This window comes from Phyllostomus discolor, chromosome 6, assembly GCF_004126475.2.
Source record: "Phyllostomus discolor isolate MPI-MPIP mPhyDis1 chromosome 6, mPhyDis1.pri.v3, whole genome shotgun sequence".
In the NCBI taxonomy this organism is placed as follows: domain Eukaryota; kingdom Metazoa; phylum Chordata; class Mammalia; order Chiroptera; family Phyllostomidae; genus Phyllostomus; species Phyllostomus discolor.
This window is the reverse complement of record NC_040908.2, coordinates 43,601,069-43,615,674: the sequence shown is the minus strand read 5'-3', so window position 1 is coordinate 43,615,674 and position 14,606 is coordinate 43,601,069. Positions and strand designations below refer to the sequence as shown.

Genomic DNA, 14,606 nt, shown 5'->3' with positions numbered 1-14,606 from the left:
GGAACACTATTTTTTTACTTGAAAGAACAACTGATAGACTACAGTTGTGTAGAATTGGATATTGGAAGACATTTTCTCAAATGAACTGAAGATTGTCACTTCAAGGAAAATATCTGACAGCATTTGCCACCAGTAATAAAATTCAAGCTTTCAAAGAAAAATTAGAATTTTAGAGAACTTGTAATTCACCACTGCAAGCTTGACAGCATTTCAAATACTAAATATGACTTTCCTGATTAGATGAACAGTGATATTAATGAATGTCATTAAAAAATAATTTCATTATATATCATAGTTAAAAGTGAAATGGAAGTACTAAATTCTTTAATATGTGTGAATGTTTTTTCTAACAAAAAATTATGAAAGAAAAGATTGTTAAATTTGGTTGCATAAAAATTAATGGCAAGCAAATAAAAACGTTAGAAGACAGATGGTACTAGCAAAAAATATATATATGAGGAAGTGATGATATTCTCAATTTATAAAGCACACTTATACATTAATAAGAAAAGGATTTTGTCCTAATAGAAATATGTATGAATACATGAGAGGTAGGTCACAAAAAAAGAAATACAAATTGCCAGTGAATATGAAAAAATGTTCAATTTTATTTGTGAGTAAAGGTTTAAAAGTGGATTTTACTTAATATTTATTAAATTGGCAAATATTAAAATTAAGAATAACTCCTAGTATTAAAACAGCAGTTCTGGGTAGGTGGGAAGGATCTGGCATCTCTTGATAAAAATGGCTATATGTTTGTGTTTCAAAGAAAATCCTCTCTGAGATGCCTGTTGATCTAAGTTACAGGTTTTCACTAGTACCCACACAATAAAATCACCTGGAAGTATTTATAAAAATACTAATTTGTGGATCCCCCAAATAGACAAAGGTACAAAAAGTATTATAACGAAATGTATGACAAGCTATTGGAGCACAAGAGGGAATGATCTCTTAACTGTTGTCTGAGGAGTTGGAGAATGTTTGGACAATTACTGTTGCCTGGGCTCAGAATTGAGTAGTGAATAAAAATTGCCATGTGACCCAGGGGCTGGGGAATAGGGGTTGTGCAGAAAGAGATAACCGAGAATTTGGACAGAAGGAAGAGCATGTGCAGTGGCTCAGAGCCATGCAGTGCAGGTCATTTAGGGATTTATAAGTATTCTAGCAAAGCATTTATAAATGTTTCTAACAAAACTCCCTCCCACAGACACATTTTACAATTTACTTAGAGATTTTTTTTTTCAATCCCATGTATGTATCAGATTCAGCATCATCAAGACTTGTCCACACTGGCTTCATTTAATCCTTTCTTCCTCTTCTCTGTTGTAGTGTTGTATTGCAAATTGTGCAAGTATTGTTTTCCCCCCTACATACTTCAGTATGAATTTCCAAAAACTCGACGTTTTTATATAAAATAACATTGTCATTATTAATTAGAAGAATAATTTTCCTTGATTGTCTCAGAAGTGTTGATACTATGGTTGGTTTGAATCAGGATTCAAACATGGTCCACATATTCTGGTTGTTTCACTGCTTAGTCTCTTAATCTAGGGTTTTTCCAACCTTGTCTTTCTATTTATGTTTTCCTGCCCATTATTTTTTTGCAGAAACCAGGGCAGTTTTCCTATAGATTGTCCAGCATTTTATATTTGCCACTTTGCTTCCTTGTGGTGTCTTTCAGTTCAGATTCCTCATGTTTCTGTAATTGGAAGTAAACCCCCAGAGCTGTGCTATCTTTATGGTAGCTACTAGCCCCATGCAGCTATTTAAATGTAAACTAATTAAAATTGAATTAAATTTAAACATTCATTTCCTTGTTCTCACTTGCCACTTGGGATTAGTGGCTACTGTATTGACTAGCTCAGCTTGTAGGACGTTTCCATCATCAAAGAAAGTTCTGTCGATATTGCTTCTCTTAGTGGATTTAGTTTTGATTAGATTTAGGGCCATCTTTGTTGGCAGACTACTTAGTAGGTGATGCTTTCTGCTCGCTAAGATTGTTCATTGGGTTTAGGTGGTGATAGCCTGATCTCTCCATTCATACATTTTTTCGCAAACATTAAAAGTTTTGTTTCCATTTGGAGTAAAATGTCATAACAGATTCTTGATGTTCAGATTCTGGACATTTTAAAAAAACAAGTATAATTTTAAAAGTTTAACATTGGGTTACACACTGTTCACATACAAGCTTGTACACAAATGTTCATAACAGCATTATTCATATTAGCCAAAAATTAGAAACAACCCTGATGTCCACCAACTCATTAATGGGTAAATAAAGTGTGGTGTATCCATACAATGTATATTATTCAGCCATAAAAAGAAAGCAAAACTTTATGCTGAGTTAAAGAAGCCAGACACCAAAGGCCACATGTTGTATGATTCCATTCATATGACATGTCCAGAATAGGCAAATCTATAGAGACATAAAGTAGACGAGTGGTTTCCAGGGTCTAGGGGAAGAGAAGGAAATGGAGAGGGACTGCTGAGTACAGGGTTTCATCACAGGGTGGTGGAAATGTGCTGGGGTTAAATGATGGTGGTGGTTGCACAACTGTATGAGTATACTTAAAAACCACTGAATTGCACACTTTAAAAGGGTGCATTTTATATTGTGAGAATTTGAAAAAGTCATAACTAGGAAATAAAATTGACTTCTAAAAAAATCCAGAAGAGAGTGACATTACTTTGTGGTGAATAAATTGGATTTGGGGGGTGAGGGGAGCTAGAGTTTTACTAATTAGTAATTAGGAAAATCATTCATAATCATTATAAATATAAATCCTTTTTCTATATAAGAATTTGCCAAGAAATATGTAGAAAAATTAAGGATAACTGTTGAAAAAGTCTTAAGAAGAGACTACTGTTAAATAGTACTTTGATTTCAAAATATGAACTGAGTACTGGAGCAGGATGAAGTGATTATCCTCAACATGCTGTGCCTTTTAACCATATCAGCTTTGTATATACAAGTTAACATTATTTTATTTACTGTATTGAACATTAACTTTAATCATTAACTTTTTATCCCTTCAGGATGATACGTATACAGAAAGCTACATTAGCACTATTGGTGTGGATTTCAAAATAAGAACTATAGAGTTAGATGGGAAAACAATCAAGCTTCAAATAGTAAGTAATTTTTGGACTAGAAGTATTTTTGAAATTATTTTTGGTAAATTTAAAATGTGTTTTTTAATATAGTAACAAAATTAAATTTCTAGTAGCTTAACCATGTATCTGTGATAGTGTGTAGAATAAGAATTGTTCAGATTAAAAATGATTTCTCTAAGACTACCCTTCCTCATTGAATTTTCCATTTATAAAGCAGAAAAGTACATTTTTAAAGTCAAACTTGGTCCTAGTTACTGCTTTTTTGCTTTTAAGTTTATTTCTTATTGTATTTTATTGTGTTTTTTACCCTGCTATACCCTCTACCACCTCCACCCACCTCATGGTCCTAGTTATTTTTCTTGTGCTTTTATCAGTGGAGTCTAAGTTAAAATTTACCTTGCCTTCTATCAAAAGTAAATGAGCATTTTCTTTATGCCTTTTACTGTGCTAAATATTGTGGAACATGAGAAGAAACCTAGGGAAAGCTTCTTTATGTGTGGCTAAATTGAATAGTTGACCCTCGAACATCATGAATTTTAACTGTGCACGTCCACTTATACATGGGTTTTTTCAGTTGATGCATGCAGTTCATTGACCCATGCAGTTCAAACTTGCATTGTTCAAGGGTCTTCTTACAGTTGGGAATCCTCGTGTGCTGGGGGCAGACATGATTTATTTGTGAGTTTTTGACTACTGATGGTTGGCACCCTGAGCTTCTGTGTTATTCAAGGGTCAACTGTATTTATTTAGTTCTTTTGTCTGTATTAGATAGTATGTACCAAGTCTTGGAATTATACTGAAAAGCTTAGCTTTTCTAACTTGTTTTACAGCTCAGGAAAATGGATGCTGATTTAATAATCTACAGTTTCTAGCAGAACCAAATGACCCATAGCTTTGTCTTCAACATTTTATGTCCTTGTGCCTAGCCCCCTTGTCTATCCTTACAACCCTAACCCCACATTAAAAATAGACAGTTGCATGGGTCTGGGACTACCAGTGTGGACATGTCTGTGGTCTTTAAAAATATTAATTTCTGGGTATCTTTTGGAACTGGCTATTAGTATGAGGTAGCAGAAAACCAGTGACTGTACTTTTGATGGAATTGATAATACATTGAACTGGGAGTTCTGGATTGGGAGTCAGAAGACTTGGATTTGTTATCTTTCTGATATTTACTATTTAGAAAGTCATGGATTAACTTACTTCAACCTTTTTCCTGAGACTCAGTTTATTATCTCTGAAATGAATATGAGGATACTTGATTTGCTCACTCATAAGGTAGTTGTAAGAACCAAATCTAGTAGTAGCTCTGTGTATGTGTGTATGATAATGTATATGAAAGCCCTTTGTAAACTTTTGGGCAGTATGATAGGCCCCTCCCAAGACCTTGAGGAGATGCCTGAAACCACAGACAGTACAGAACCCTACATATACTGTGTTTTTTCTTACATGTATATACATACCTATGATAAAGTTTAATTTATAAATGAGGCACAGTAAGAGGCTAACTATATACTGTGATAAAAGATATGAATGTCATCTCTCTCAAAATATATTGTACTCACCCTTCTTGTGATAATGTGAGATAATACAATGCCTTCATGATGAGATGAAGTGAGGTAGATATGCTGGGCAAAGGGGATGATTCAGGTCAAGGGTGGGATGGAGTGTGATGATGTGACATTTCATTGCACCTCTCAGGGTGACATACAGTTTAAAACTTATGAATTAATTCTAGAATTTCCATTTAAAGTTTTGGTCAATGGCTGTCTGTGGATAACTGAAACCACAGTGAAATCGTGGATAAGGGGGCAGAGGCTACTGTATACAAATGTTACTGATGATATGACATACCTCAGAGAGGTAATTTTTTTCAGTTGCTCATTTTTCATGTAAGACTCTGATGAGGTGGGAGAAAGGTGCATTATGAAAGAATTGTGGGTTTTGATGTAAATTAACATACTTGGTACTCCAAATAAGGACTTGCAAAGATGTACTTATGAGAGAGTTTGAAATACTTTAAACCAGGGAATGAGATTACCTTCCATAGTAATTTCCTCCCATTATATGTAGGACTTTATACTTGGCACAGTATTTCAGGTGTCAAGTATAAAGTTAGAGGCATGTTTCAGAAAGATGCACCCAGGCCTCTTAACTACTGATGTGAAGTGATTATGATTATGTGTGATCATTGGTCTCCATAAGATTTGAGTGTGTATTTGTGAAAACAGTCACATACTGCTACTTTCCTATGGCTGGAACAGATCTTACTTAATAGGTCACTCAGTCTTCCTTTCATCTTTGTTCGCAATTTCCTTTCCCTATCAGGTGCCTTTTTTGAACATTTTTGGGAAGTTCACCAGCTTATGAAAGAAACTAGCTCCATTTATAAATAACCTCTAATTGTTAATTCATTATATTGAACTGAAGCCAGTTTCCTTTAACTTCTAGCTCTTCTCTGCCATTTAGAGCTGCCTGAATGAAATTAATTCCTTTTCTGTTGGCAGTTTGCCCTTTATTTTTAATTTTTATAATCTTTTAAAAAATTATTACTGTTTTTTAATTAGAGTTGACATACACTATTATATTAGTTTCTGGTGTACAACTCAATGATCAGACATTATATAACTTAGTATTTATCCTGATAAATCTCGTACCCATCTGACACCATACATAGTTATTAGAATATTATTGACTATTATTTCCTATGCTGTACTCTACATCCCCATGACTAGTCTGTAACTACCAATTTGTACTTTTTAATTCTTTCACCTTTTTCACCCACCCCCCAACCTCCCTCCCATCTGGCAACCATTAAAATTTTCTCTGTAAGTCTGTTTCTGTTTTGCCTTATTTGTTTTAGATTGAATTGTTGATAGACATGTATTTATTGCCATCTTATTCATATTTTTTATCTTTTTTTCTTAAAGTATATGTCATAGTGGTGATGGACTCCTTTAGCTTTTTCTTGTCTGGGAAGCTCTTTATCTGTTCTTTGATGCTAAACGATAGCTTCGCTGGGTAGAGTAATCTTGGTTATAGTTTCTTGCTTTTTATCACTTAGAATAGGGATGTCAAACGCATTTTCACTGGGGGCCACATCAGCCTCGAGGTTGCCTTCAAAGGGCCGAATGTAATTTTAGGATTGTATAGATGTAACTACTGCTTAACAGTTAATCGAGAGCTTGGCGCTGCTGCTGGGTAGAAACAAGGTACCAGGCTGGATAAGACAAGGTAGAGGGCTGAATTCAGCCTGCAGGCAGGCCTTTGCTTTTGCCACCTATGAGTTTGAATATCTCTTGCCAGTGTCTTCTGGCCTGCAAAGTTTCTGTTGAGAAATTAGCTGACAGTTTCATGGGAGCTCCCTTGTAGGTAATGCTTTCCTCTTGCTGCTTTTACAATGCTCTCTGTCTTTAACTTTTTGCATTTTAACTATGATGTGTCTGGTGTGGGACTTTTTGGGTTCATCTTCTTTGGGACTCGGTGCTTCCTGGATTTGTATATCTATTTCCTTCACTGGGCTAGGGAAGTTTTTTGTCATTATTTTTTCAAATAAGTTTTCAATTTCTTGCTTTCTTCTTCTTGCACCCTATGATTATGAATGTTGGTACACTTGAAGTTGTCACAAAGGCTCCTTACACTGTCCTCAGTTTTTTGGATTCTTTCTTTTTTAAAGGTTTTCTGTATTTTTTTAGAGAGAGGGGAAGGGAGGGAGAAGGAGAGAGAAACATCAACATGAAAGAGAAACATTGATTTGGTTGCCTCTTGTATGTGCTGGGATTGGGGACCAAACCCACAACCCAGATGTGTGCCGTGACCAGGAATTGAACTGGTGACCTTTCACTTTGCAGAATGAGGTCCAGTCAACTGAGTCACACCAGTCAGAGCTGAATTCTTTTTTCTTTTTGCTGTTCTAATTAGGTGGGTTTCCCTGCAAATTATTCTTCATTTCAATTAGGGTATCCTTCATTTCTGACTGGTTCTTTTTTATGGTTTCCATGTCCTTTTTTATGTGTTTAAAGTTCTCACTGCCGTGGCTGGTGTGGCTCAATGAACTGATTACCAGCCTGCAAACAATTTGATTCCCAGTCAGGGCACATGCCTGGGTTGTGGGCCAGGTCCCCCGTCAGGGGCATGTGAGAGGCAACCACACATGATGTTTCTCTCCCTCTCTTCCTCCCTTCCCCCTCTCTAAAAATAAATAAAATCTTAAAAAAAATAAAATTCTCACTGTTTATCTACTTTTCCTCCAAGTTCATTGAGCATCCTTATAGTTTTGAACTCTGCATCTAGTAGTTTGCCTGTCTCAGTTTTGTTTAGTTCTTTTTCTGGAGTTATGTTCTTTCATTTAGGACACCTCTGTCTCTTCATTTTGGCAGCCTCACTGCGTTTGTTTCTATGTATTAGGTAGAGCTGCTTGCTATGTCTCCAGAGTTTGTTAGAGTGGCCTAATGCAGTAGGTGTCCTGTAGAGTCCAGTGGAATGGTGTTTTTATTCACCAAACTGGGCACTACTGGTATACCTCCCCTGTGGGCTGTGTACACTCTCTTCTTGTAGTTGAGCCTTCATTGCTATTGGCATGTCAGTGGGAGGGGTTTACCCCTAGGCTGATCAGCTGCAAGGACTGGCTGTGACCACTGAGGACTTTGGGGGATCAGCTATGCAGGGCCCACCCCATGGAGCAGGACTTGTTTAGGGCTCTGGTGCCTGCTTAGTTTGCATTTTGTGTTGCTTGTGGAGGTGGTGGGTGGTGCTTCATTGTGGTCTCAAGGTGTCTGGCTCTGGGGTTTCCTGGGAGGTGCTGTCAGAGGTCAGCTGCCACCTGTATTCTGCCACGGGCCACCTGGCCTTCTGCATATAAAGCCTTCTGCAGATGGCTGCTACTTCTTACTAGGCTTGGAGGTGCCGAGGGGCCTGGCTGCAAACCAAGGCCCCTGCTGCTAGTGCTGGGCCTGGGGCCACTTAGAGTTCTGAGGCTTGCAGAGGTCAGATGCTGCTTGTTTTGAGAGATTTTAGGAAGACCTGAAGCATGAGCCAAAACAGGCCATTCCTATGGAAAAGCCACGGAAATATCTTGGGTCAGCTGGCAAGTTGGTTGGGGTGGGGTCTCAGGGAATAACCAGGATGGTGGTGGGGAACAGTGATAGCCAGGTTGATGGAGACTCAGATATGGTGCCTGCCTGCCAGCTCTAGGGGGAGAGCACAGAAAAGAAACAATGGCCTGCTAGCACTTCTAAAGCTGCCCCTGCAGCTTTTGCCTGGATACCAGACAAATTCAGTTCTTCCCTGTATGTCCCTGGCACCTTTCAAACTGCTGCCCCATGGTGGAGCTGAGAGGGAGTGAGTTTGAGTAAGTTTGTGCTAGGGACTCCAGAAGCCCTTTGTCTCACTCAGTCACAATAGCTGTTGGCTTGTACAGCTGGAAATTATAATGGGAGTTCTCTTCTAGCACTGGAACCCTGGGCTAGGGACCTAGTGTAGGGCTGAGATCTTCACTTCTCAAGGGGAATCCTTGGCAGCCAAGATACCCCTCCTGATATTTTATCTGCCATATATGGGTGTGGGAGTAGCTGCATCTCTGCCCTTCCTAGCGGTCTCAATGTGGCTTCTGCTTTATATCCTTCGTTGTAGGACTTGCTTCAGCAGTTCTGAATGATGGTTGTTCTATAGTTTAGCTGTAGTTTTGATGCTGTTGGAGGATGGGAGTACTGCCCAGCCTGTGCTTTAGATCTTACTGCAACCTCTACTTCTGGAGTTAGTTATTCCTTTCTGGAAGTATGTTTTCTGAACCTTTTATAGTTTGAGTTACTCTTGTGTTTTATAAGTACCTCTTATTAAAATGTGATTCCTGAAATCAAATAGGAGATACAGCCCAGACAGTGTGGACTATGTGAGGAAAATCCTTTTTTTATTTGGACTCTGAAGCCCCCCCCCCCCCCCCCCCCCCGGCCCTTTGGACTTCAGAGACTCAGGGCCTTTTCTCATCGTTAATCCACTCAAGGACTTAAAAAGCTCCTCACTTTGGATCTTAGGGCTTTGAGTTTGTAATTTTTTTTAAGACATACTTTGTGACTACTCTTTTTAAATCTGAACGTTAGATTTTACTTTTAACCCCATTATACTTCAAACTGCTTGGCTTCAGTTATCCTTCCAAGTTTTCTAGGTCTTTCAAAATTATTGTTGATCTATATTTTAAATATCCTTTCAGCTTTTCAAGTGTGCCATCTGGGACTTTGTATGGGAGTTAGTGATTACAAAAACATTCAGCTGGGCAGGGCAGGTATGGAGTCCAGACCCACAGCAAGAAGGCATACTTCTGTGATAGTTCATTGATGAGGCATTTATGGAAATGCTTACATTAATGCCAGGCACTCAGATAGATTTAAGGTTACAGAGATAAACGATTAACATAGCCTCATAGGAGGAGATCCCATTTCAGCCGGAGAGACAAACATGGGAAAATCAGTTACCCTGTGATAATGTACTATTAGGATATAGACTCAGGAAGAGTTTTTAGAGTGGTGAGGAGACATCAGAAATTTTACTCTTCAGATGCCATTGCTCAGTCAGCTACAATTCTTTGTTAACATTTATTCATAAACTATTTCTTCCTTGTGCTATCTTTGTGCAAGGGGTTGGTAGGTGGAGAAGGGAGGACTTTTTTCTGTATTTAATCATTACCCCTCATAATCATAGTGCAACTGATTTTTCTGTTTGTTTTCCCCACCTTAATGGGATCTCCTATGAGGGCTATGTTTCATTCATCTCTGTAGTCCTGATTCTGGGTGCCTGGTGTAGTGTAAGCATTTCCGTAGTATTCTGTTGAACAGCTTCTACAGTCAAACACTCTGCTAGGCATTTTACAAACATTAGTTCATTCAAACCCATTTAGCAATTCTGTAAGGTGAGAGACACCTAGGATTAGATGAGGAAACTATCCCTACCATTAAATAACCAGGAACCTAGATTTGATGTTTCCAAGTCAGGTTGGCTTGACTCCAAAGCTCACGCTTCTCCAAGGATATCCTGAAAGATAACAGATCTAAAGTCTTCTGGCTCTCAGGCTAGTACTTTTAACAAAAAAGGTAATGAAGTTGTTCTGACTTGCCTGTTTATTTTAGATTAATGATGTTAACTTTATTTGCTTCATTTATTTTTTTTTCCCTTGGAGTATGTTAAATTATAGGCATATTTACTCCAACATAGGTTGGTATGCACCTGTATTTTACTATGTAACCATTAATCACATTTAAGTAAATTGACACTAGTGCCTCGATATTATCTAATACCAGTCTATATTTGTATTTCCCCAAAATTGTACTCGTTTTTCACAGGTCTGTGTCAGCTGGGTTCTAGAAAAGGAAGTATTTCACTGAGTGCTCTTGAACTGGATGTTGTTTTCTTAATTTTGCCATTTAAAACATTAGAGGGGATTAATGTCGAGTTCAGATATACTTCCAAACTTTGTAATTCCCTCCCCTTAAAGGGTATTGCATCTTAATCTTCATTTGTCTTAGGCTTCAAGTCCTTTTTCTTCTTTTTTTTTTTTTTTTACAGTAACCAGTATGTTATTTCTCTATCAATCAGGGTGTTACCTTTCACTAGTAGAGTAGGTAGCTATTCTCAGTATAAGTTTTTTGTAAAGAAGCCATCTTTGTAAAGAAGCTGTCTAAGAGCTACCTAAACAAAATTCTCATTGTCCTTGTTAATTAAAACAAGACTTTAAAATCTAACAGTTGAGTTCCCCCCTCAGTTTTTTTAAACCCAGAACTTGAATGTAGTAATTTAAGCATGTTTTTGGTGTTTTAGCCTAAATGGCTCAAGTATGGCAACTTTTAAAGTGAATTTTATCAAAGTATTTTGAATCATCTTCCTTACATTGACTCTAGGATTAAGATAATACCTTCCAGAGATGGTTAAAGTGTTTTTCTTAATTGGCAGTCATCCGAATGTACTATGTTAAAGGGGTGTTAGGCCAGTAGCCTTCCTATTCAAGTCAGCCTGTTTCTGCAGTCATACTGAATGTCTTACACAGTGCTAAGGGCTGTAGGGAATATGAAGAGTTTGATCATAGTTGAACATAGTTTGAACATAGTTCCTGATTCCAAAGACCTTGTGATACTGGTAGCATTACTGCAAACTAAACTAGAGGCACTACCTTCTTTTCTGGACCTTCAGGTATTTGGCAGTTACCATGCAATTTACTAGTGTGAACACTGAGGGCTAATATCACATCCTGGTCGTTTCCATAACTGTAAATGAACTGTTCTCCCTCCTCCTGCCCTATTCCCCGACTCTATCTTAATGGAACTGTTTGGATGTCTCGATTGTTTTATAATAGTGGGACACAGCAGGCCAAGAAAGATTTCGAACAATCACCTCCAGTTATTACAGAGGAGCCCATGGCATCATAGTTGTGTATGATGTGACAGATCAGGTAAGTTCCAGGAAGAAATTGTGTTACAGTGACAAAGTGGGAAGTTACTATTTGATAGCCATCCATATTATTTATGTGGTGAAAAACTCTGTCCACTCCAAATAAGTTAATCACATAAACATTATTTTGGGTACCTAGTGGTGGCCAACCAAAATTTCCTATTTTCCTTAAATAAATAGAAAATCTAGTAATTGGTTTTACACTTGCTTTCAAGGGACTCTGGTTATATTTATTATCAACTAAATAAATAATCATTTTGGCACGAGTTTATTTGGGAGTGTTGGGTTATTTGGTTTATACCATGTTCTTGGTGTTAAATATTAACAGGAATTTGCCTGGTAATTCGACTTGTTAGAATGGCAAAAAGCAAGGTTATGGGTCTCTTCCTTCAGCATGTAGTTTGGAAATAGGATGAGGTAGAGGAAGATTTTAGGATAAAGAGAAACAAAAGATTGCTTTTGAGAGAAGGTGAGGGTTGCAGATATAGTGGAAAGAATGTGGTTTAAGGACCATAACTATTGTTTTGATTAGAAAATTAGAAAATTTCAGGGTTGGTTTTTTTGCTATCAAAAATTAAAATAAACTTAGAACTTATTTTTTCTTGTAGCAAATGTTAATTGTTACCACAACTATGATATCATATCTAATTAGGAGATACCCAGAATCACGACTTTAGATTCAATACTATGAGAAATATTGGGTGAATGATACAACAGGAGGGAAAGTTGTTAATTTCAACACTCATGTCAATACCATGAATTATTTAAAAATGAAAAATTTCTTCCCCTTAATATGACTGGAAAACAAGCATCTTTATTTTGGACCCATTTATTTAGTAACATTTTTTGAGTCTCTAGTAGTAAACACTTAAGCTATCCATACACCAAAATAATCAGATTTTGATTCAAATTTATCAAATTTGCTTGAGCTACTGCTTGATGCTGAGCTGTATGTCTCTCTCAAATAAGGTGTTTTTATCCTCAAGCCTTCAAATTCCAGTTTCTTATTTAGGTATGGGTAGTCATTTTAATGTTATCAGTTCACTTCTTAGCCAGCACTATAGTTATTTTGTAGGTAGAGTTGTTTCACTGTCTCTTCTTAGGTCAAGAAAGACACTTTTGTTTATCACTTGCTTCTTTAGAACAGTTGTTAGGTTACGGAGAACTATATTAATCATTCTAAAAAATGTCTGTCTTCTTAGGAGTCCTTCAATAATGTTAAACAGTGGCTGCAGGAAATAGATCGTTATGCCAGTGAAAATGTCAACAAGTTGTTGGTAGGGAACAAATGTGATCTGACCACAAAGAAAGTAGTAGACTACACAACAGCAAAGGTATGTTTAAAGTTTGATTTTCAAACTGAATGTGAAGGTGAACCACCACCTTGGCTTTTAAAACGTGCACTAGAATGCTTTGAAATGAGAATTTTTTTACAGTGCCTGTTTGGATTCAGTAAACTTAGCCTTTCCTTAACCGCCCATTTTAGATAGAAATGCACTAAGTGAAAAATATTTTTCAATGTTAATTGTGCCTTATTATTCTCTTAGGAATTTGCTGATTCCCTTGGAATTCCGTTTTTGGAAACCAGTGCTAAGAATGCAACAAATGTAGAACAGTCTTTCATGACAATGGCAGCTGAGATTAAAAAGCGAATGGGTCCTGGAGCAACAGCTGGTGGTGCAGAGAAGTCCCATGTTAAAATTCAAAGCACTCCGGTCAAGCAGTCAGGTGGAGGTTGCTGCTAAAATTTGCCTCCGTCCTTTTCTCACAGCAATGAATTTGCAATCTGAACCCAAGTGAAAAAACAAAATTGCCTGAATTGTACTGTATGTAGCTGCACTACAACAGATTCTTACCGTCTCCACAAAGGTCAGAGATTGTAAATGGTCAATACTGACTTTTTTTTTATTCCCTTGACTCAAGACAGCTAACTTCATTTTCAGAACTGTTTTAAACCTTTGTGTGCTGGTTTATAAAATAATGTGTGTAATCCTTGTTGCTTTCCTGATATCAGACTGTTTCCCGTGGTTGGTTAGAATATATTTTGTTTTGATGTTTATATTGGCATGTTTAGATGTCAGGTTTAGTCTTCTGAAGATGAAGTTCAGCCATTTTGTATCAAACAGCACAACCAGTGTCTGTCACTTTCCATGCATAAAGTTTAGTGAGATGTTATATGTAAGATCTGATTTGCTAGTTCTTTCTTGTAGAGTTATAAACAGAAAGATTACACTATCTGATTAATAGTTTCTTCATACTCTGCATATAATTTGTGGCTGCAGAATATTGTAATTTGTTGCACACTATGTAACAGAACAACTGAAGATATGTTTAATAAATATTGTACTTATTGGAAGTAATATCCAACCTTATGGTGATAAGTATTGTTTTAATTCTTACGGTTAAAGGGAAATAGAACCTTGCATTCTTAAAACATCCATTCATGTGTGCAACCAGGGCGTTGTAGACCTACCTTACAGCAGCGGTCAGTGTGCTCTCCAAAGATAATATCCAATAAATGACCTAGGGAGGCTTCTGTGCCAGGCAGGCATTTAACCAAGCTTAGTGGTTCAGGAAGATTAAACTCTTTGGAAAACAAGTTTAGGATGTATGCTATCTAGCCTGTTGTCTGTGTTCCTTCTCTGAAACCATCTGAAATGGCTTAATAAATTAATACTTTTGTTAATTCTTTCCTGTGGTAAAGGTAGAAAGCATCACCTTTCCTAATTGGCAAGTGATCAGACTAACGCATGTGCTAATGTTTCTTCATGCTTTGAGTCAGATGTTGATATTTTATCCTCCACAATTGTATAACTTAGGTTGGAGGAGAATTAAAGCATTAAAGTTGAAAGCAGGAAAAATTTACTGTATGATTGCCCTAATTTTAGAAATTATATCCCTAAAAATTAACCGAAAACACAAATGCTGGATGGGAATAATAAATGAGAAAAATGTATTTATTTCCGTGGAATTTTGCACATATGAAAATTTTGTTAAATAGGACCTTAAAGATTCTAGAGTTTGTTTTTATTGTGGGGAAGCAAATCTTTTGCTAA

At 37.0% G+C, this 14,606-nt stretch overlaps 1 protein-coding gene across 1 annotated transcript in view; it reads left to right on the top strand.

Moving 5' to 3' along the window:
- The window catches only part of RAB1A (RAB1A, member RAS oncogene family), a 34,594-nt gene extending 20,034 nt beyond the window's left edge, over positions 1-14,560 (top strand). The window contains exons 3-6 of the mRNA XM_028515846.2: positions 3,037-3,132; positions 11,456-11,551; positions 12,753-12,884; positions 13,098-14,560. Coding sequence (XP_028371647.1) covers positions 3,037-3,132; positions 11,456-11,551; positions 12,753-12,884; positions 13,098-13,295 — 522 coding nt within the window. The 3' untranslated portion in view covers positions 13,296-14,560. The remainder of the gene's footprint in view (positions 1-3,036; positions 3,133-11,455; positions 11,552-12,752; positions 12,885-13,097) is intronic.
- Positions 14,561-14,606: the final 46 nt, after the last annotated feature.